Below are 22,905 nucleotides of genomic sequence, written 5' to 3' on the forward strand. Positions count from 1 at the left end.
TGCTTCTTCTAATCATGTGGTTATTAAATTAAAAAAAAAACAAATAATAATAATTTTTCAAAGTATAAAAATTTGCTCCTTAATAACTGGGAGATGTGAAAAACATTACCATTGAAATCTACCTGATGACTTTATATCCATGCTCAGATGCCAAGGAGCTCAGAAAGTAACTGACTGTGACTAATAATCAGATACATAGAGATTTGAGACACATGTGCAAACATATATGTGTTAGCTGCATAAAAATGAGTTTTTCTGTATGAAACAGTATATTTCAATAATGAAATGGAGATATTTTTTAAAGATTAAAACCCCATTTAATTTCATATCTTATAGGATTTATACTGAGTACAATATTGTATAAATGTATTACTTCAACTGTAAACCTAAAAATTTACAGCCAATTTTGAAAGAGATGCATCTTAACTCTGGAAATTGTTATTTAATACGTTAATGCTGTTGTAATGAAATGCTTCTTCTAAGTATGTGGTTATTGAACAAATAATAAAAAAAAAACAAAAACAACAACAACGAAAAACCCCATGAGACTGGACCTGAAGGTTTAAAGGCAGTTTATTAAAAAATGCAGAAGGCAGGGGCTGACAAGATGGCTCAGCGGTTAAGAGCACTGACTGCTCTTGCAGAGGACCCGGGTTCAATTCCAACATCCACATGGCGGCTATGAACCGTCCTTAACTCCAGTTCCAGAGGAATCCAAAGCCCTCTTCTGACCTCCGCAGCACTGCATGACATGGGTGCACTCACATACGTGCAGGCAATCCACTCATACACATAAAATTAAAATAATAAAATATTTTTTTAAGAAGTACACAAGGCAGACTCAACAAACTAAGTTGATGAATGCAAAAAAATTCCTAAGGCAAGAGAAAGCCTGCATCTATGAGCAGAAAGGCTCCAGAAAATACTGAATACATTTAGAAAAGAAGGCAAATTAAACATGTTGGTGCAATTTTATAATGGCAGAATTTTCAGAAAATATTAAAAACCCGAAGGAAAAATCTCATCAGGAACAAAGAGAGGAGAATCAGACTGGATCAGACTTTTCATCTGCCATGAAAGCAATGCTGGAAGATTAAGAATAATGCCTGGAAATTTAAAATCTGGGTATTTCTATTCATCTTAACTTTCAAAATATATATGAAGACAAATAAGCTATTTTAGACTTTCTAGAATTTGAAAATTTACCACTATGACCTATACATGAAAAAAGTACTTCAGGAAAAGAAAACAAATTGTATATAGGAAAGAAAATAAGGCATTATACTAACTGAGAGGAAATTTAAAAAGCTAGATTGGGATCCTCCTCCTCCTCCTCCTCCTCCTCCCCCTCCTCCCCTTCTCTTTTTGTATCTTAGATTTTACATACATACATTTGTCGTATTTATAGACTGTATCTATTTATGTAAATTTAATATGAATGTGCATGTAACATATATCACATCACCAATATAAACTGATTATTAGTCTCTGCATTTTAAAATTAGCCTGTGAAAAAGCCCAAGGAACAATGCAAGAAGCTGGCATCATGGCACATACCAGTAATCCCAGTAGTCAAGAGCTGAAGTGGAAGGATCACTGCAAGTGGTGTGCCTGGGCTACACCACCCTCCCCTACACCCTCCCACAACAGATCATTACAGCAATATAAACACTAGAGACCTTATCAAGGTAGAAGTTTTTAATACTGGAAGGAAAGAAGTTCACAAATTAACAAATGATCTCTTGCTGGGTTGGTGCATGCACTTAATCCCAACACTTAGGAGGAAGAAGCAGGCAAATCTCTGTGAGTTCCAGGCCAGCCTGGTCTAACATAGCAAGTTCTAGGTAAGCCAAAGCTACATAGTGAGACCCTTTTTCAAAAAACAAAAATAAAATAACTAATTTATAATAATTCTAAATATAAATAAATGATCTCTTCAGATTTTCTAGGAGTATAGATAGTATCAGAGATAATAAATTTAAATGTAGAATTAAAAATGTTTTGGAAAAGTTATAATCTTAGCCACCAAAAGAATCAACTGGAGAAGGCTCAGCAGTGGCCACTAGTGAGCAGTGCTGGGCTGCTGCTGCAGGTGGATCATGAGATGAGAAGCCTTCTCTGTCTAGCTGGTGTTCTCTGCTGCTGCTCTGTATTTTCTTTCTACCACAACAGTCATGACTTCTGCAGTTATAATGTTGAAAAATCATTGTACTGCATCACCTTTATTAAAAGCTACTTGTACAAAAACCAGGTTATCAATATGTGTGGAAGTTATCCCTGAGTGGGAGGATTACTGATCATGTAGTGACCCTCCTCTAAGCATCTTGCAAAACATCTAGCAGAGAGATGGAGGCTGATAAATGTTTATTAAATGAAAGCAATGTAATAAGCCTTCTTTCCAACTCTAGTGGATTAAAACATATGGGACTCTTGCTCCAATGGTGGCTAGGAATATTCTAAGCATTCTTTTCATTAATAGGATTGGGGCACCTTTAGGGATGTATTCAAAGAAAAACAAAGTATATATATATATATAATATATATATTTACAGAATAAATGGCTAATTTAGCTTAGTTTAACTGATTTTTAGTTTGTCAGTATTCCTCCTCTTCTTTTTCCTCTGCCCCTCTACTTCTCCTCTGGTCCCATTAAACCAGTGCCTCACACATGCTAAGAACATGCTCTACTACTATACCCCCAGCTCCAAATTTTGCAAATTTTTATTTTAAGTTGTAGGCACTGTATTTTGCTATATATCTATTTACTATCATTTAAATAATTTCTGTCATACTGGTAAAGGAGCTTCTAGTCTAAAATGGAGTGGAATGTTTTACATTATGTCATTAATATGTCACTCCCATGTTGTACAGGAAATCCCACCTATGTAGGAAGTTGAGGCAGGAGGCTGATGAGTTCTAATGAAGTCCTTCCTGGGACAGAGTGAGATCACGGTCAGCCTGAATAACTTAGCAAGACTCCATCTCAAAATTGAAAGAAACAAAAAATGGGAACTGTAGCTCAGTGGTAGAGTGCCTACCCTGGGTTCACTCCCCAACACTGCTAAATAGATGCATACATACATACATACATGTATGCATTCATGCATGCATATTTTCACATAGCTAGATAGAGAAAAAGGAGTAGCTTGAGTGGAGACTAGTGCTCCAGCTCTGGCCTGGCCACTAAGAACTGGGTTGAATAACTGTTCTGTGAGTATAGCATCTTCGTCTGGAAGGAGAGGAGATTGACAAAATGAAACAAAGCAAAATAAAACCCTCTAACATCTGAGTCTCAAGTCCCATGGCTTTTATGAATATGAGTTGTACATGAATATAACATAAAGCCCATTAAATTAAGTTCCAAACCTAGAATTCAGAGCACCATGTCTTTAACGTGAACAAGTCACTAACTGATAACAAACTGGCTGATTATTTGTGGGAAAGAAACAAAAAGACTTCAACTTACATTTTCCTTATGCTTCTGTAAAAATTAAGATACTCTTATACATTGTTGAGTTCATTCTAAACGTATATATATAAATATACATTTATATATATAATTGTAAGAAACATATAAGATTATGTATTTAGTGGTATATCAAAAGTAATTTTTAATGTTTTCAGGGAAAGCTTATTACAATAACGATACTTGGTGATTAAAGACTGGCACCTAGTCTCAACAATAGTCACATTTTTTTTTTCCATTAAAAACCGCATTTGGGGCTAGAGAGATGGCTCAGCGGTTAAGAGCACTGACTACTCTTGTGGAGGACCCGGGTTCAATTCCCAGCACCCACATGGTGGCTATGTACTGTTTTTAATTCCAGTTCCAGGGGAATCCGAAGCCCTCTTCTGACCTCCATGGCATTGTAGGACATGGGTGCACTCACATACATGCAGGCAATACATTTGTACACATAAAATAAAAATAAATACTTTTTTAAAACTGCATTTTAAAATTTAACTTTTCATAATGACCTAACTAATCTAAAAACTGCCTTTCCTACACTAAACCGTTGGTGGTAAAATCAAACCACGTCAATGGAGCATAATTTAAAAATTTTTATTACCTATTGTTTTTTAACCTCATGCTTATCCAAACTCCTTGTGCTGATGTCTTCAAAGTTTCCCTCACTGACAAGACCAACAGACCCCCATTCATTATCTTATCCATGCGTTAGATTGTGTCACAAGGACCATCATTGTCGTAGATGCTTCTGGAAATCTCAGCCAAAGTCTGGATTGCCTCTGAGTTACCTGTACTCAAAAAGGTTTGTTGGCACCAAATCTTTCCTACAAGACTGCCTGACCTAGATGAGCTGTAACAACAAAAGCCAAAAGCCCTTCTTGGGCTACTCTTTCCTCTATTGTTTTTTTAGGCCCACGTTTTCTATAGAGAATTGGGATAGCCCTTTTCTCCCAATAGTACCTTCTCCTTTGATAGAGGGAAGAACTTGCCTGAGGTCAAAGAACTTGCCCTCCTGACAGCATGGAGAACCCAGGGTTGGTGCTGGGCAAGTTCTTAGTAATCGTTTTACAGTTTTCTTTTGTAGATAAGACAGGGAGAGGCCAGGCCACCCCCAAGGAAGCAGGGCTAACCTGTAGCAGAGAACAGACACTCAGGTTTCCCACTTGGGGCTGGGAGTTTTGAACCACTTTGAGTGCTTCAGTCTTGTAGGGCTTTTATCCTCAAGAAAGCCAGACTTGATTTCAGGCATGCTTGAATGGAATTTTATTATACCTCTACTACTAGGCTGATGATTTGCAAATCTCTTTTTAACTGTGATTAAATCCTTCATCTGAATTAAATTTTATAAGCAAATCATTCTACTCCCTATAGAATAGTCTGAAAGTCACTGCATTAGGAGCCACATACTTTCAATCACAATTCTGTTCTCGAGTACCTGATGCTGCCTAGTAGACACTGGGGAAATGACGGCTCATTGACCAGTCACTGACCAGCGCTGCAAGGACAGATGCACGAACTGTTTACTGATGAAAAAAATACTTGCTGTTAACTCTTTTTTTTAAAAACAATTGTACAGTTTTTATTCTAGTTTATTTATTTACTAGAAAAAACTGAATATCACTTGATGACAGCACACAGAGATCTGACATTAGGATCTTATGTTACTATCTTTACTTTTGCTTTGGTTAACCATTCTCTCTTACTATTCCACTTCTCTACTTTTCAGACTAAAGTTTTTACAGCAAAACAGAAATATTTAAAAATAAAAAAACCAAGACATATTCCTGGATAATGACTGAAGTTTTCAAATGTTAAAATATGCTGGAGATTTAAGGAATGCTGGGACATATGCAATTATTGTCTGGATTTACACTAAATTGTAGTAAAAACGGAAACTGTAGTGTTTTAGACTTCTTGGAGTTACTTTGCTCTGATTAGGTGGAAGGTTACAGTTATGTGATTAAGAAGACAAGATCACTCTGATATTTTTAGGAGTGGCAGCTGACTAATCTTCCTAATCCCCCTGCTCCCTCCTAGCCTATAACCCCATATATAGGTCAACAAAGCTTAATAAAATGTAAATGGAGAAAAGAAAGTATTACTTTTTTGAATCAGTTTCTAAAATCAAGAACACTTCCAGGAAGTTCTGATTCAGACTTTTTAAATGAGATCTTGATATTTGGATTAATTTTATTAGATTTTATTAATATTCTACATGTTTCTTAATTACAGAAAATGGAATGGCCTCTGTCCCTTCAAATCACAACTGCTGGGCCTTTGTAAGAAAATTCGAGTATGTGGGAGAGAAATACAATCAATCAGGGTAAACAGGGTTGTCAGACTGAGTAACTGCAGCTTAAATACTAAAATCATTGTATGAAGCTTTAGTTACACGCATTATAATGAGATTCTTTGTGATTAAACACTTAAAAAGTAGTGATAGCCAAGTGTGGTGGTGCATACCTTTAATCCCAGTACTCAGGAGGCAAGGGCAGGTGGATCTCTGTGAGATGAAGGCCACCCTGATCTACATAGTGAGTTCCAAGCCAGCCAAGGCTACAGGGAGACCCTGTCTCAAAAAATAAAAAATAAAATAAAACAAATAGCAAATGCACCATTTCAATGCCTCATACCCAGTTCTGTGGTAATCGGCACACTTGATGTTATAGAGGCATCACCACAGTCCTTTTCTAGAACTTTTCATCTTCTCATACAGAAACTCCATATCCATTGAAAACATCTCCTCTTCTTCTATAGTCACACTAAACTACATCCTATTTTCTGGCTTTATGGATTTGCTTTGCAGTAGCTCAGATGGGTAGAATGATACAACTGTCCTCTGTATACTTTATTTAGCAGGGTTTTAAATGTTCGTTCATCCCACATTCTTTCTGAACATGAAGGTGTCCCTTCTATTTCACTGCTGAAGTATTCACATGATTCTAGTACAGGCATCTGAGCTTCTTACTTTCTGGATAATCTAACTTTCATAAAAGGTAACGAATCTACTAAACAATAAAAACCTATTTTTTTGAAGGATGGTAGATGGAAGAGAGAAAAGAATGCAAAAATTTGGAGTTGAAGAGAAAAAGTTTCAAAAGAGTAGTAATTATTAAAAGATGTTGGATACCAGATGGTATTTAAAGGGTATAAAAATGTAAAAAAGTAAACCAATCTATCCACCTACCTATTTATACTACATTTAATTAACATAAATATTAGCTCATAAGTGGATAAGATCAAAGCACCTATCTTCTACATGTATGCATTTTTTGAAACACCTGGAGCCAGGTACTGTGGTACACAGCTATAAACCCAGCACTGAGGCAGGAAGATCACTGCTATGGGCTAGCCTGAACTACATAGGGAGGTCTGGCTCAAAAAACCAAAACCGGGTCTGGGGAGATGGCTCAGCTGTTGAACTGCTTACTGCACAAACACGAGAACCTGAGTTCAGATCCCCAGCACCCATGTACAAAGTCAGTCAGAGTAGCACCAAAGCTCAAGTTCCAGGTGAGGGATCTTGTTTCCGAAAACAGAACAGAAGGCCAGAGAGGAAGGTCTTGGTGACTGGCTGCCACATAGATATGTGCGCTCGCTCATAAGAAAAACAGAAGCATGTGGGGGGGGGCAGTGATTCATTCCTGCAACCCCAACGTGCAAGGTGAGGCAGAACTTGAAGTTCAAGGTCAATATGGGATGAACATCAAGATTTTTGTCTAAAAATAAAAACAGCCAAACAACCAAACAATAACAAGAAAAACACACCAGAAAGGCACACTGAGCATATGCCTAAGATGCTGTCCAGGTGGCAGGTCAGAGGCTACTTAAATTTAAAAATCTTTTTTAAAGCTTTTCTATATTTTAAAGTTTTCACAGTAAACAAACATGATTTGGATAACTGGAATAACAGGTATTTTTAAAACCATGAATGATACATTTCAGACTGTTTCATACAATACTGCAACATTATATTAAAACAAGGTAGAATGACAGTAAACATCAGGTTAAAAAACAGCTTTCTTCACAAAAATGCAGGCAAAAATAGACAAATCAAATTACATTAAACTAAAAAGCTGCTGCACAGCAAGGGAAACACTTAAATGTACACAGAGACAAACTATGAACTGGGAGAAAATAGCTGCAAACCATCATCATGTAAGGAGTTAATAACCATAATGTACATGGAACTCAAGCAATGGCAAGAAAACAAAGAACTTACTAAAAAATAGGAAGACCTGATATGTCTCAAAAAAAAAGACACACAGTGGTCAACAGGTGTATGAAAAAACAAATTAACACCATTAGTCATTAGAAAAATGTAAATACATACCTGTGCTGGTTAGTTTTTGTCAACTTGACACAAACTAGAGTCACCTGGGAAGAGGGAACCTCAACTAAGGAATTTCCCAGATCAAAGTCATCAGCAGCCATGTTGTGAGGCATTTTCTTAATGGGTACTTGATATGGGAGAGCCCAGCCCACTGTGGGTGGTGCCATCCCAGGGCAGGTGGGCCTGGGCTATAAAAGAAAGGTAGCTGAGCAAGCCAGAGGAAGCAAGCCATAAGCAGCATTCCTCTGTGGTCTCTGCTTCAGTTCCTGCCTTGAGTTTATGTCCTGACTTCCCTCAGTGATGGATTGTGACTTGGGAGTTGTTAAGTAAAAATAAACCCTTTACTGCCCCAAGGTTTTGTTTTCGGTCAGTGTTTTACCATAGCAACAGGAAGCAAACTAGGACAACACCTCAATGAAATAATGCCACACTGGTCAGAGTAGCTTTCATTCAAAAGATGAATGCTACATACTGGCAAGGATATGGAGAAAAGGTAATCCCTGTATGCTGTTGGTGGGATTGTAAGTTTATCCAACATCTGTGTTCATTGCAACACTGGTCACAGTCATCATGTTACGGGTTAGGTTGGCTAGTGATGAGCAGAGGACTAAAGATGTGGCATAAGCACATAATGGAATACTATTTGGCCTTAAAAACAAGGAAATGTGTCATCTGTGACATGGATGAAATTGGAGAACATTATGTGTGATGGAAAAAGGTGTAGAAAGCAAAAACCACATGTCCGCGCTTACATGTGGAATCTAAAATAACTAAATTCAGAAACAGAGTAGAATTTGGAGTCACAGAAGTTGGGATGTCGAAGAGAATGGAGAGATGATGGTCAAAGAGCACAAAATCTCAGACAGGAAATATGGATTTTCTTTAATATTCTATGGCATAGTGTGGTGAATATAGAGTGCTGTGTACTTCAAAAGCGCTGAGGGAGTAAATTTGAAATACTTTCACCAAAAATGTTGAGCATTGGAGGTGATGGACATATTAATTATGATTACATTTTATATTGTTATTAAATACTATATTCATAATTTTATTACAGACAGGAATGTTCTTTAATATTCTATGGCATAGTGTGGTGAATATAGAGTGCTGTGTACTTCAAAAGCGCTGAGGGAGTAAATTTGAAATACTTTCACCAAAAATGTTGAGCATTGGAGGTGATGGACGATGGACATTTGATTTAAATTTTTATTTTTTTTTAAATATATTTTTATTTATTTTTTTTTTACCTAGGGCTTTGTACATGGCAGGTAAACACTCCATGTGACGCCGAGCTATACCTCTAACTCTCTTTATCTCAATACATTGCTATGACTTTGTGTTTCTATTATAAATAAACTGCCCTTACATTACAAAGTAAGATCCAGAGATGGCAAATCAGCATGAGAAGGTGTTCCCCATCACAGCATCAGGGAAATTCAGACCCTAACAAAGAGATACTGCCACACATTTATTAAAAAGGCCAAAGTCCAGAGCACCAGGCTGGAGGAGTCCGGTGGTGAGCACTCCCAGTCACTGTGGTGTGATGCAAAACAGCCCCAACTACCTGGGAGGACTGATGACAGCTTCTTAGAAGACTAAATGCACATACAGTGCCATATAATTTATCACATGCATCTTGATACATACCCAAAGGAGCTAAAAATTTATAACCACATAAAAACTTACACATAGATATCTCCAGGTTTATTTACAGTTCTTTATTCCTAATTGCCAAAATTCAGAAGCAACCCAGATGCGATTGTAGGGGAACCTGTAAAGGAGTACACACTGTAGAGATCCAGCCAATGGTCTGTAACACCAAAACAAAATGAATTATCAAGCCCTAAAAGACCTAGAAGGATGCCTATTCAGCAAAAAGGCTGCATACCATGATTCGCAGCTCTATGATGTCTGGGAAAAGGCAAAACTACAGACACAGACTGAAAAGACTGATGATTACCAGCAGTTGAGGAGAGGGCAGAATGAATAAGCATGGTCTAGCGGAGTTTTAGGATGGCGACTCTTACTAAATCAAAATGAACCTTTATGTAAACAAGGACTTGGGGCAATAATGATGCACCAATGTGTTTTCATCCATTGGACCACAGCGAAGGCAGCTGACACTTGAGAAGGCACAGGGGTAGGAGTCTGTGGGAAATCTCTACCCCACCCCTTTGAATTTGATGTGACCTTAAAATTACTCTAAAATAAATAAGATATTTTTAGAAAATAGCTGAAGGGTCCCCTTCATCTTATCTACTTTTGAGGGATTTGTCTAGATTTACATTGACAACCAATCCATACCAAATCTTCAGGTGACTCTGATCAAAGAAGAGGTACTAAATTCACACCTCCCATTAAAAAGCAGAGGTGAAGCAGGCTCTCTTATATCGACTGCCTAAGAGTCAAGCTGCAAGAAGCAACAACTTCCCTCCTCTTTGTCTCTGCCATCTCTGCAGTGGTGACAGCAGTGAACAAGCAACCATGGGTGAGTGCATCTCCATCCACGTTGGCCAGGCTGGTGTTCAGATCAGTAACTCCTTCCGGGAGCTCTACTGCCAGGAACATGGCATCCAGCCTGATGGCCAGATGCCAAGTGACAAGACCACTGGGGGAGGAGATGACTCCTTTAATACCTTCTTCAGTGAGACAGGCATTGGCAAGCATGTTCCCAGGGCAGTGTTTGTAGACCTGGAACCCACGGTCATTGATGAAGTTCACACTGGTATCTACCACCAGCTCTTCCACCCTGAGCAGCTCTTCACAGGGAGGGAACATGCTGCCAATAACCATGCCCATGGACACTACACCACTGGCAAGGAGATCACTGACCTTGTCTTGAACAGAATTTGCAAGCTGGCTGACCAGTGCACAGGTCTTCAGGGCTTCTTGGTTTTCCACAGCTTTGGTGGGGGAACTGGCTCTGGGTTCACCTCCCTGATGATGGAACAGCTCTCTGTTGATTACTGAAAGAAGTTCAAGCTGGAGTGCTCCATCTACAGGACCCCAGGTGTCTACCACTGTCACTGAGCCCTACCATTCCATCCTCACCACTCTCACCACCCTGAAGCACTCCTGATTGTGCCTTCATGGTAGACAACGAGGCCATCTATGACATCTGTTTGTCAGAGAAACCTCAATATTAAGCGCCCAACTTACACTAACCTAAATAGATTGATAGGTCAAATTGTGTCTTCCATTACTGCTTCCCTGGGATTTGACAGAGCCCTGAATGTAGATCTGACTGAATTCCAGACCAACCTGGTGCCCTACCCCAGAATCCACTTCCCTCTAGCCACATATGCCCCTGTCATCTCTGCTGAGAAAGCCGACCATGAGCAGCTTACAGTAGCGGAGCTCACCAATGCCTGCTCTGAGCCAGCCAACCAGATGGTGAAATGTGACCCTCCCCATGGTAAATACATGGCTTGCTGCCTATTGTACTGTGGTGATGTGGTTCCCAAAGATGTCAATGCTGCCACTGTCACCATCAAAACCAAGCGTACTATCCAGTTTGTGGATTGGTGCCCCCCTGGCTTCAAGGTTGGCATCAATTACCAGCCTCCCACTGTAGTACCTGGTGGAGACCTGGCCAAGGTACAGTGAGCTGTATGCATGCTGAGCAACACCACAGCCACTGCTGAGGCCTGGCCCCGTCTAGACCACAAGTTTGATCTGATGTATGCCAAGTGTACCTTTGTGCACTGGTATGTGTGTGAGGGCATGGAGGAAGGGAGTTTTCTGAGGTCTGTGAGGACATGGCTGCCCTAGATTAGAGGAGGTTGGTATGGATTCTGTTGAAGGAGAGGGTAAGGAAGAAGGAGAATAATATTAAAGTTAAAATGTCACAAAGGTGCTGCTTTTACAGAGAAGCTTATTCTGTTCCAACACTGAAAGTTGTGGTCTGAACAGGTAACTCATATGTGGCAGTCTGTGCTCTCATACATACAGTTACTGACCAATGCTTTAAACATGAGTGCTTTGTCATAGACCCAAGCTGTTCATTTCACTGGGTTTTAAATAAAATATTTCCTGTTAAAAAAAAAAAAAGCAAAGCAGAAGTGAGGTATCTCATGCCTGCCATACACCATTACAGACTTTCCTAAGGCAGTATTTCTAATGCCATTAAAATAAGAATTAGTTCCTTTAGTTAAATGCCATTTATCATAAAGGTTTTAGCACTGGTACTTACTACCATGAGAAGATGTACCCTTAGTCAAGATATTTTCTTTCTGTCCATTAAGAATGCATTTCATATAATACAAGTATTTCACAGAATGTGTCCAATAAATATTTGCAGAGTTAAACTAAATTGTATGAGCAAACTGGTTACCCATACCATCAAAAGCAAACATTTGAAATAATTTAAGCACTTATTTACCTGACAATTCTGTTTCATAACAAACATACCAGTGCCATTCTGAATACACAGCATTCCCTGAAACTAGATGCCAGAAAGGGAGTTCATGTGCACAGCACCGCATGGAATTATTAACTAGGGGCCAGTCAGCGTAAATATCCCTTTCCACAAACATTTTATTGGCATAAATAGAAACAATGTTGAGGGGAGAGAACAACTGTTTTGCTTTTCTCAAATGACTTTCTAACCACACCTAATACCTCACTGCTTTTTGGAACTTAGCTGACTCTAACCTGATGCATGAAGCCTATGCTTGCATTCATTCATCAGAAGGACAAACGACAAATCAGGGATGCTCTCGGAGGTGCTTGTGATCCTTGGAAACACACATCTAGGTCTGTCTCACTGATTAGCACATAAATCCCAATATGCTGATATAAATTGTGGTGGTTTGAATAAGAATACCACCCATGTGCTCCAAGTATTTGGGCATTTTGTTCTCAGTTGGTGGTGGTGTTTTGGGAGGTCTTAGAAGATGTGGACATGCTGAAGGAAGTATGTCACTGGGGGTGGGCTTAGAGAGTTCTTAAGCCTTGTTGGATCTTGAGTCACTTTCTTGCTTCCTGTGCTGGCTTGAAGATGTGAGCTCTCTGCTTTCTGCTCCTGTTCCAGCCACGTCTGCAACCATGCCTCCCTGCCATGATGGACTATAATTCTCCTGGAACCACAAGCTCAAATAAACTCTTCCTTCTATAAGTTGCTTTGGTCAGTGTTTGTATCACAGCAACAGAAAAGTAACTAACACACAAATACATCACTTAAAGCCAAACATAGATGTTGGCCAAAATTCTACTTAAAAAAAAAAATCTACTACTGATTGAGGAAAATGTTCATGAGATATTTCAATATTCAACAAGATTCCTAACCTTCTGTCTGCTTGCAGCTTTTCATCCATCTACTCCCTAGAGTACACTGTGTGATCCACAGCAGGCATTCAACTCATAAATATGGAATTCACAAATTTAAACCTAATGTTCCAAATGTCCAGTTCATAATACAAAATTAACCAACTTAAAGTTTGGAGCCAAATCTTATGCAAACATCTCATTCAGTTCAACTATAGTGTTTTTTCAATGGATAAAATGAAGTGATTTAGAATAACAGCTTACTTCTAATAGAAGAATTACAATGAATATGAAAATAAAGATTACAAACCTGATAGAAGACTGCCTGATTTGAAACCATTTTGACATGAAGTTTTTTGTTTGTTTTTTTTTTTTTTTGGTCTTTTTGAGACAGGGTCTCCCTGTAGCCCCATCTGTCCTGGTCCTCACTATGTGGACCAGACTGGCCTTGAACTCACAGAGATCTACCTGCCTCTGCCTCCCAAGTGCTGGGATTAAAGGCGTGCGCCACCACACATTTAAAATGCCATTTTAAAATGCCAATTCTTAGAGATTACTTATTAAAGAGCACATGTGAATGGGCTTAGAAAGCAGCATTTTTATTAACAAGCAGCTATTCGAAGAATCACACTAGAGAAATTCTCCCATGTAAGAATAGACAAGGAAAACTAGATTAGATTTGTTTCCACACCTGAGTCTTGAATTTAGCTCTTGCTGTTTTGGCAGTGAGACAAACAGGAATGGAGGAGGAAGCAGCCATTGGCTGACGGCAGGACAGCTGGCAAGCTATGAGTGAGAGCAATACATTGCTTCATCTTTTGGTAAATAAGCACAGTATGCACATGGAGGGAGGATAAACCTCCTTAGCAACAAAAACCTACCAGATGGTACTTCATATAAAGGACACTGAATAATAGAAATGAAGATGTTCCTAAGAGCAATCTGGAGAATATATAGAAACAGTATAAAATGGGTGAAATGGGTACTTCTTATTCTTGTTAAGCCCTGCCCCCTCACCAACAGGATCCCAAGGACTTCTCATGCTCCTGAGAAAAGGGAACCTTTTCTGATAAGCACCTTGGTCTTTGAAGTCAAGAGAAGCAGACTTTTCTCCACTGTTTGGCCAACACAGCAAGCTTCCCCTTTGATCTCTAAAGAGGACAGGTTTTAACAGTCCTGCTCTCTCACCCCCTCCACCCAACTTAAAAAAAAAAATACATCTTCCTGCCTTCTGCAGGAAGCAGAAGCCTCCCTTTTAAAAGACCCCAGCTCAAGACCCTGGCAGACATTTTCCCTGCCTGGAAGGGAATCTGCCCCATGTGTTCCTTTGCTAATAAACCCTATTTTGATGGAGTTTTAGCTGTGCCTTGGTGCCTCATCATCCATTGGCTCGTTCTCCACCAACTTTTTACCTATCAATTCTAACTTAACTTTAAACACCAGTACAAACTTTACACACTGCTGATTCTAATCTGGTATGGCTTCCTTAGAGAACTTGAAAGATGCACGCTCCTTGCACTCCAGTGATTCTACTCCTAGATACAGACTAGACTCCGAAAAACTTAGTTGTGTGAACTATGAGACATTAAATTAGTATAATGGGCACTTAAACAACAGCTTTTGCTCAAAAATACTGATTCCTCACTTGAACCCACAATGTAACAAAGAACAGGATGAAAGCCTGACATCTCTGCTTCATTTTGTAACTAAGCAACTGAAACTACCCCCAAGCCACATGAACTTCCAGGACAGCCCACGATGGGAATCATATGATGGAGAAACTGCAGTTTAGAGCAGAGACAATCATCTCATGAGAAGCAGGCAGCTACTTCTTCAAGGAACCTTGTAAAACTAGAGCTAAAAAAAATGACCAACAAGACCACACTTTGACCAAGACTGCTTAATTAGGCATAACTCCTGCCCTCCAATCCATTTAAAACCAAAGCTCATGCCAGTATCCTGAGGATGGACTTGAGAGTCATCTAACTTATCTATTTCTCTTCCCACACTGATGAAATCTCCTGTCTCTGCTTTTTACTGTGACTTATCTAACTGGATATTGGGATGGGTAGTTGATGACTTGTGAAGCTGGAGCTTTTGCCCTAAAACTCAATAAAACAGGTACCATATTTGTCATAAATTAGATTCATGCTAAATATTATCCAAGGAACATGTAATATATACATACAATGGAGTTAGTAACTAGGGAAATAGAATCACATATATCCATAGAGGAATTTTATAAATATAATAATGAGGGGAGAAAGCCACTTGTAGAAGAGTATGCTATAGTACACATAAAAATTCAAACCCATACCGTTATTTAAATGGGAAGAGGAAGGGAGGGTTATACAAGGAACCTTGAGGATAAAGGGAAAGGAGCTCAAGAGAGGTGGGACCACAGGTGACTGGTATTATCAAGGGAGAAATGGGGGCACTTTAAATGGGGAAACCATGGTGGAAGGGTAAGACAGACAGACAGACGAGAGAGAGAGAGAGAGAGAGAGAGAGAGAGAGAAGAAATAATGCCTAGCTCATTAAAAAAACCAGAGGGAACCATATTAGTCTAACAACCTACTGACAAATTATACATACATTATCTCTACATGAGTCTATGTGTATAGCTTAAGGCTACATAACAAGAAACAGGGCCAGACAGGAGATACCTTCCTTTGAGTTGTTGGCTAGGGTGGTCCAAGAGACTCCCAAAGTTACTCAGGCTATTGCCACAGCCCTTGATGGCCTCCCAGAACTTGAAGGTAAGACCCTACTGCTGAAGACAGAACATACTTCAGACACAGGATTTGGAGCAATAGAGCTGCAACTGAAACCACTTCCCCTGAAGGCTAGCTCTCACAGCTTTGGAGAGGGCTATGAAGGTGCCAAGGGAAAACATCAATGGATGGTCCAACACCAGCTTCAAGACCAAATAACCACAACAACAGCCAGCACAGCATACATCATTGCTGGAGTAGTGACACTCTTATCCTGAGAGCAATCAACAGCTACTTAACTGGACTAAAAGCCCACTCAAAGGGAGAAAACTCAAGTGTGGTAATGTAACATAACCCAATACACGTAGCTGAAGTGGCCATAGATCTTAGAGAAAATCTGAAGACTATCACATCGCTAGATTAATGTGATTTCTTACTATGCACAAAATATGTATCCTTATATTTACAGACAAATATCCCAGTCAGCACTCATCAAAGAAACTCATTTTGTACCAGAGACTATTACCAAGTACCACAACTGGTCTCACATGGACATTGTCTATGAATTGCCCAGGCCTTAAGGGACACATCTGCAATGCAACCTCTACACCTAAGGCTCATGGAACATAGAACAGGGGTAAAGAAGAGACAATAATGAATCTCTCAGTTCTCAATAGTGCAACTCCTTCTTGCAGTGGAAGGCCAGGAACACAAAAGGTCACAAATAGCCAAAGTATAGAGATCAAGAGTCTGTTGAATGATGGTCCTCGGACAGGATCCCTTTATTAAACTTCACCCATCCAAGGCTCAGGGACCAACCCAGAAGAGAGGGAGGAAAGATGGTAAGAGCCAGGGAGGAGATGCATGACCATATGGAAACAGAGTCCTACAAGCTCCTGGGAATCTGCTCATATGATTCTGTGGCAATGGTGTCAGCATAAACAAGTCCTATGCAAACTCAGGCAGACAATAACCCAGCATAGAACTGGGGAAATGAACAGCAGACCTCTTATCTGAAGGAATGTTGTCAACTGATTGCTGCTAGATGAAGAAGAACTGATCTTCCTAAAACAAGGGATTCTAGATAGGCTGACTAGACTTAGTGTACGGACTTGCATTGGGGAACAGCTGGGGACACTGCCAACCCAGTGAGCCTTACCTTAAGAAGGATGACAGAGTATATGGGCTCCATTGAGGGGGGTATGGGAGGGTGCCAGTGGGGATGGGGGGTATAAAGATGATTAAGACTGTTTGAGATGTTGTGTATGAAATACATAAAAAATTCAATAAAAATTTAAACCTAAACTAAATACTGTTATGTATTATTTCAAAAACTAAACCTACATAATAAAAACATAGAGAATGCATGAATGAACACCAAAGTCAAGGACAAGCAGGACAAAGAAGAGGTTCTGTGTTTATTTGACTTTATATCTTATTATACTATTAGATATTTTTATAATAAGCATCTGTTACTTTTATAATTGAACAAATGAGTCAAGTAAGTCTCTGTTCTTTATTATTTACCCAGTCTCGTTATCTGTTATAGCCTCATAGGCTAGGGTAACACATCATTTATCCTGCTGTTTCTCACATCTACATCTAGATTCTGTTCACAGAATCCCCAGCTGTTAATAGGTTCCTCTGTCCATTTTCCCTTGTCACCTGGAGACAGATCCAGCTGGATCCAAATGGAATTAGATTTGATGTCTTGGCCAGCAGACATCATAGCCTGTGTTTCAAACTTTTACCAGCTGTCTGGCTGTCCCTCATTGGGTGACATTAACAGCCATTTCTAACTATGACCTAGATCTATTATTATATCAGGGCTACAAAAGAGTGGCATTCTAATATCATCTTTCTTGCTTTATTAGATGGGAAGTTTCTATAAAGATAAATACCCCCTCAAGGTAAGAAGGCTACTTCAATCTTTACCTTCAGTGTTCTTCCGCCAAAGCAACTAATGACTATTTTTGGTACAAGTATCACTGTAACTCATTGTAACACCCTCCAAAGGTGATCAATACATTTTTGGTTGTTTCGTTAGAATCACAAATAGTTGAGAACAACTTTTCCTCTGTACAACCCAGGAAAACATGTGCAAATCTGTGCTCAAAAATAAAACACACGGGGCTGAAGAGATGGCTCAGCGGTTGAGAGCACTGACTGCTCTTGCAGAGGACCCAGACTTGATTCCCAGCACCCACATGGCAGCTAACAACTGGTTTTAACTCCAGTTCCAGGGGAATCTGATGCCCTCTTCTGACCTTCATGGGCACTGCACAACACAGGCGCACTTACATACATGCAGGCAATATACTCATACACATAAAATAAAAAATAATAAATAAAACAGAAAACAAAGTCCCTCCTTAGGCCTCTTGCTTCCTCTTCCTGGCCATTCTTCCGTAGTGACAACTGACCTCTGGCTTACTCCTCATGCACTGTTAACTTGAGTGTGGAGTAACCGCTTTCCAAAGCAGCTCTCGCTAAAGGTGTGAGTGATGCTGTCTTGCTAGGAACAAAGTGACTTTCAGCTTTCGCCTTGTCTTTTGGCACTGCTGTCCCTCTCCTGAAGTCCTCCTCCCTGTTCCCCAGCCTGGAAGGTACCTCTCTGGCTCCTCCTCTTCTGTTGACTTCCAGCCTTTTCTTCTTACGTAAGCATGAAATGCTAGCACTTTAGAGCTTGGTCTCCACTGAGTCTTCTTTTACACTCTAACAAGACAAACAGCTCTGCAGCCAGAACTTCAACTGTGACTTACATAAAGAAGTCTCCCAACATGTTATTATGTCTGTACCTTGATCTCTCCCCTAATTTCTAAGCCTCCTATGCAACTGCTCACATCATTGCTCTCCTTGAATATAAAACTCCTTCAAATAATCCTACTGCTTATGTAACAAAAAGAAACAAAAGTTAGAATCTATGGTGGGGATAGGGATCACCCTGTTTTTGTACACCACTCAAAATTTTATGTTGTAATGTTGATTCCCAAATTCATGTTGATGTTGTTTAGCAATGGACCTATGGGAAGAAACTGGGGTTTGATGAAGTCATAAGAGTGGGCCCCATGTGATATGCCCTTGGACTTCTCAGACTCTAGGACTATAAGGATAAATTTCTTTTTTAAAAACTAACTAACTACCCAGTCTTAGGCAGGGGAGATGACTCACTCAGTAAAGTGCTTGCCATGCAAGCACGGGGACTTGTGTTCAATCTCCAGCACCCAAGTAAAAAGCTGGGCATGGTGGCACAAGTTTGCCCTCTCAGTGCTGGGGAGGCAGAGCAGGCCTAACCAGAAAACCCCAGCCTGTCTCAAAGAAACAAGGTGAACAACTCCTGACTCCTGAGGAACCTGAGACTGACCTTTGGCTGCAACATGCAAGCACACACAGGTACATGCACACAGAGATATACACATACACCAGAACAGACTGACAGACAGGCAGACACAGACACACATACACATGCATGCATGGAGGCATGCACACATTAAAATGAAACAACAAAAGCCAACTATCCAGCCTGTAAAATTCTGTAACAATAGTACCAGAAAACAGATTACCCCCTACCCGCCCCCATCCCTTTTAATAACTGTTGCCTGGATTCTCCTTCCAGAAGCACACACCACTGTCATCTTTAGCAAGTCCTCTTACCTCGGTCATGGTACCTACCTCTCACCAAGTCCTACTGATTATTTTCTTACTACTTTTCAAAAGCAACTCCTTTCCATTCAAACTAGCCCTACCAACTCAGCCCAAAGCTTGAACCCTCTTCCCAAGGCCACTGCAGAGCACAATGACTGGACCATTCTAACTTACTAGGTTCTTTCCCAGACAGCCTGGGTTCTTCAGTCAATGCAAACATGATCATGCCAAGCCCTGCCTAAGTCCTCAAGAGCTTCCCATGACTATGAGGGTAAACTCAGCACATCCATGTTCTGCATGAGCTACCCCAGCCACTCTTCAGTGTCATCTAGAACCTTGTTCTCCTGGAGGGCCACTCAGTGCCTTGTCTCACTACGTTGACTGATGCTGAAGGCCTGCACTTGCCACTCTGCCTGAAACGCTCTTCATTCCTTCTTTGATTAATGAACTCATTCTTCACATAGGCCCTCAAAGTCACCTTTTAGGGAGCTCTTTCCTTGACTCCCCAGCAAGATCGTAGGCTGCAGTTTCTTGTACATGGATGGCCTTTGCAAACCATCACAGTAGCAACTGTACATTTCTTCATACGGTCATTGGGTCAGTGCTCAACTCTCCCACTAGGTAAGTTTCATGAGCACAGAAACAAGGAAGTTCTGCTTTCCCAGTGCCTGTCAAACATTAGATTTATGAATAAAATTAAATTTATGAATAAATGAATAGCAATGAATACTCAAATTTCTTGAAGTGAGTATGGTCTTCTCCTTTCCATAAGGTTTGTAACTGCACTCACTGGATGTACTTTCCTTTTTTTTTTTTTTGGTCTTTTTGAGACAAGGTTTCCCTGTAGCTGCAGCTGGATTCACTAATGGAGACCAGGCTGGCCTCGAGCTCAGAGATCCGCCTGCCTCTGCCTCGCGAGTGCTGGGATTAAAGGCGTGCACCACCATGCCCGGCTGGATATACTTTCTATAAAGTATACAGAGACATAGAGTATGCCTGTAAGTTACTAAGAAAGTTACCATAGAACCACTATAAATACATTACCACCATCAAGGTTACCCTGTTGTTATTATTAATACTGAATTTATTTTTTAATTACTTGTATCTAAAAACACTAACTAGTATTCTGAGAGTTGCAAGGCTCTCTTCCAGACAAGTCACTTTATGTTGCCCAAGTGATTTTTCTCCACTTTTGATTTACAGCATTTCTATTACTCTAATACTATAACCAAAACATTTTTTCCTACAAAAGAGAAAAGTAATTATAATTTTAAAAATTAAAGAAAGATTATTTAATGGTCCATATCTGCTGATATTCATTAATATAGTTACATGATACATTCTGGTGAGAATTGAGAGTCAGATGTATAAATATGAAACCAGACAGTAACAGACACACTACACACAGAGCTGGGTTACTATATAGTATTCTGCTTTTATAAATTGTTTACATACAGATTAGAGATACATGCGTCAACATCTCAGTGTTAGTAGCAAAAGCAATGAGTCTGTCTGCAAGGAACAATATATTGTAAAATGAAATGGAGATCTTTTTTAAAGGTTAAAAACACATCCAATCTTATGTCTTACGGGCTTATACTCAGTTCAATAATATATAACTATATTAATTCAACTGTGAACCTAGAAACTTGCACCCACTTTGAAAGAGATGTACTGTTGCTCTGGAGTGTGTTACTGAATATGTTAAAGCTGTAGTGAAAAGCTTCTAATCATGTAGTTATTAAAAATTTAAAAAGTATAATGATTAAAAAAATAATTCTTCAAAGCAAAAAATAAAAAAAAAAAGACTTGAAAACCACTGGACAAAAATGACACCCCTAGGTCTCTTCCAGCCTTGATGTACATGATGAAAAATGGCTGAAGCTCCTGAGCTGAGAGTTTTAAAAGTAAACCCACTCATCCAAATATGTACATAAAAAGAAATGTTGTGTGATGATGTGGGCTTGACTTATTTTCAGAGATATATTCAAAGAGAACTAACATCGTTACCTTGTGAAAATGCCATCCACAATCCCAAGCGTTGCTTCCTCTGCAGGAACGTAGGAACCCATCTGAGCCATCATGGTGATCAGTGCAACCTGCTTTATGTAGGAGCTCTTTCCACCCATATTGGGTCCAGTAATTATCATGACTCTCTCAGAGTCTTCCTGGAAATAAAAAGGGAATTTTACTTACTGTACCAGATGAGGTCTGGGGTGGTTTGTTTTTTGTCTTGGGAGAGCAGGTTGAGACAGGATCTTACTAGATAGCCCATAGCTTTCAATTCATTATGCAGACTAGGTAGGTCTCAAACTTATGGTCCTCCATCTCCCAAGTGCTAGGATAGTAAGTATGTACCATGCAAGGCCTGACTCAGAAGATTTTTAAATGTAATGTCTATAGTTTATCCACCAAGTAGGAATTCATTAGGCAAAGCATAGCTTTGTGGCATATTTACATATATCACTAAATCAATCCCTTTTCTATTCCTATTTCAAATAGGAATCCCTATTCCTATTACAAATGCTTGGGACTAGGTAATTTGTTAAGGAAAAAGGTTTATTTAGGTCAAAGTTCTAGAGCTTCATGGTGGATGACATCACAATGGTGAAGTATCTCCAGGAGCAATTCGCTTTGTAGACAGGAATTCAGAGACCAGGAGGGGCCAGCCTTGCTCTTTTACAGCCCATTCTGTGGGAAATGACCCATTCCAAGAGAGCAATACAATCTTCTGAAGGCAGTGCCTCCAGTGACCTAATTGCCTCCCACTGGCCCCATCTCATTTGGCGGCAGGGGGAGGGAGGGCATTGACAAAAATACACAAAGGTAAGAATATGAAAAGCTATCCATTTTCAGTAAGTAAAACAAACCATAAAGAGACAGCATCACTTCCCATACATGGCAGCTAAAGTTTTAAAAAAAGAAAGAAAAGGAAGCCACACCTGTCAACACTGTCAGCCTTAAGTTTGGGCAAAGATCAAAGAGCCTGAATTCTTATTCTGCTGCTGGAGAAACAAACTATGCCATGTTTGAAAAGCCACAGTAGCCTCTGCTAAAGAGACACAGCCAAACAGTTCTGCTCCCGTGCACAACACACAGAAATGCGCATGGGACACTACACCAAGAAGATACACGAAAGGCTGTTTGCAGGAGAGCTTTCCATCATGGTCCCAACCCAGAATATCTAAAATATTTACCAATAGTGGAACACATCAACTGGAGGAAGCAGGACTTAGAGGAAGACATTACTGTAACACCATAGTAAATAATAACGGGGTGCAGCTTTAGGGAAAGGCTAACAGTGGAAACAGGAAGCCCGGGAACAAATCTATACAAGGCACTTGGTATGTGTGAGGATCACACACTAGCCAAAAAAGAGGCCACATTCATTAAACGTTGGTGGCGATGGTTATCTGTATGAAAAACAATTGAGGCCTGAATCTCATGCAATCCTACTTCATAACCCAGGAAGATGAAAG

The 22,905-nt window shown here is 39.8% G+C and overlaps 1 protein-coding gene across 1 annotated transcript in view; it reads right to left on the bottom strand.

The window, feature by feature from the left end:
* The window catches only part of Msh3 (mutS homolog 3), a 228,423-nt gene that overhangs the window by 18,781 nt on the left and 186,737 nt on the right, over positions 1-22,905 (bottom strand). Inside the window, exon 20 of the mRNA XM_008853317.3 lies at positions 21,437-21,594. Coding sequence (XP_008851539.1) covers positions 21,437-21,594 — 158 coding nt within the window. The remainder of the gene's footprint in view (positions 1-21,436; positions 21,595-22,905) is intronic.

The sequence above is a fragment of the Nannospalax galili genome, unplaced genomic scaffold, assembly GCF_000622305.1.
Source record: "Nannospalax galili isolate Female #2095 unplaced genomic scaffold, S.galili_v1.0 scaffold45, whole genome shotgun sequence".
NCBI lineage: Eukaryota > Metazoa > Chordata > Mammalia > Rodentia > Spalacidae > Nannospalax > Nannospalax galili.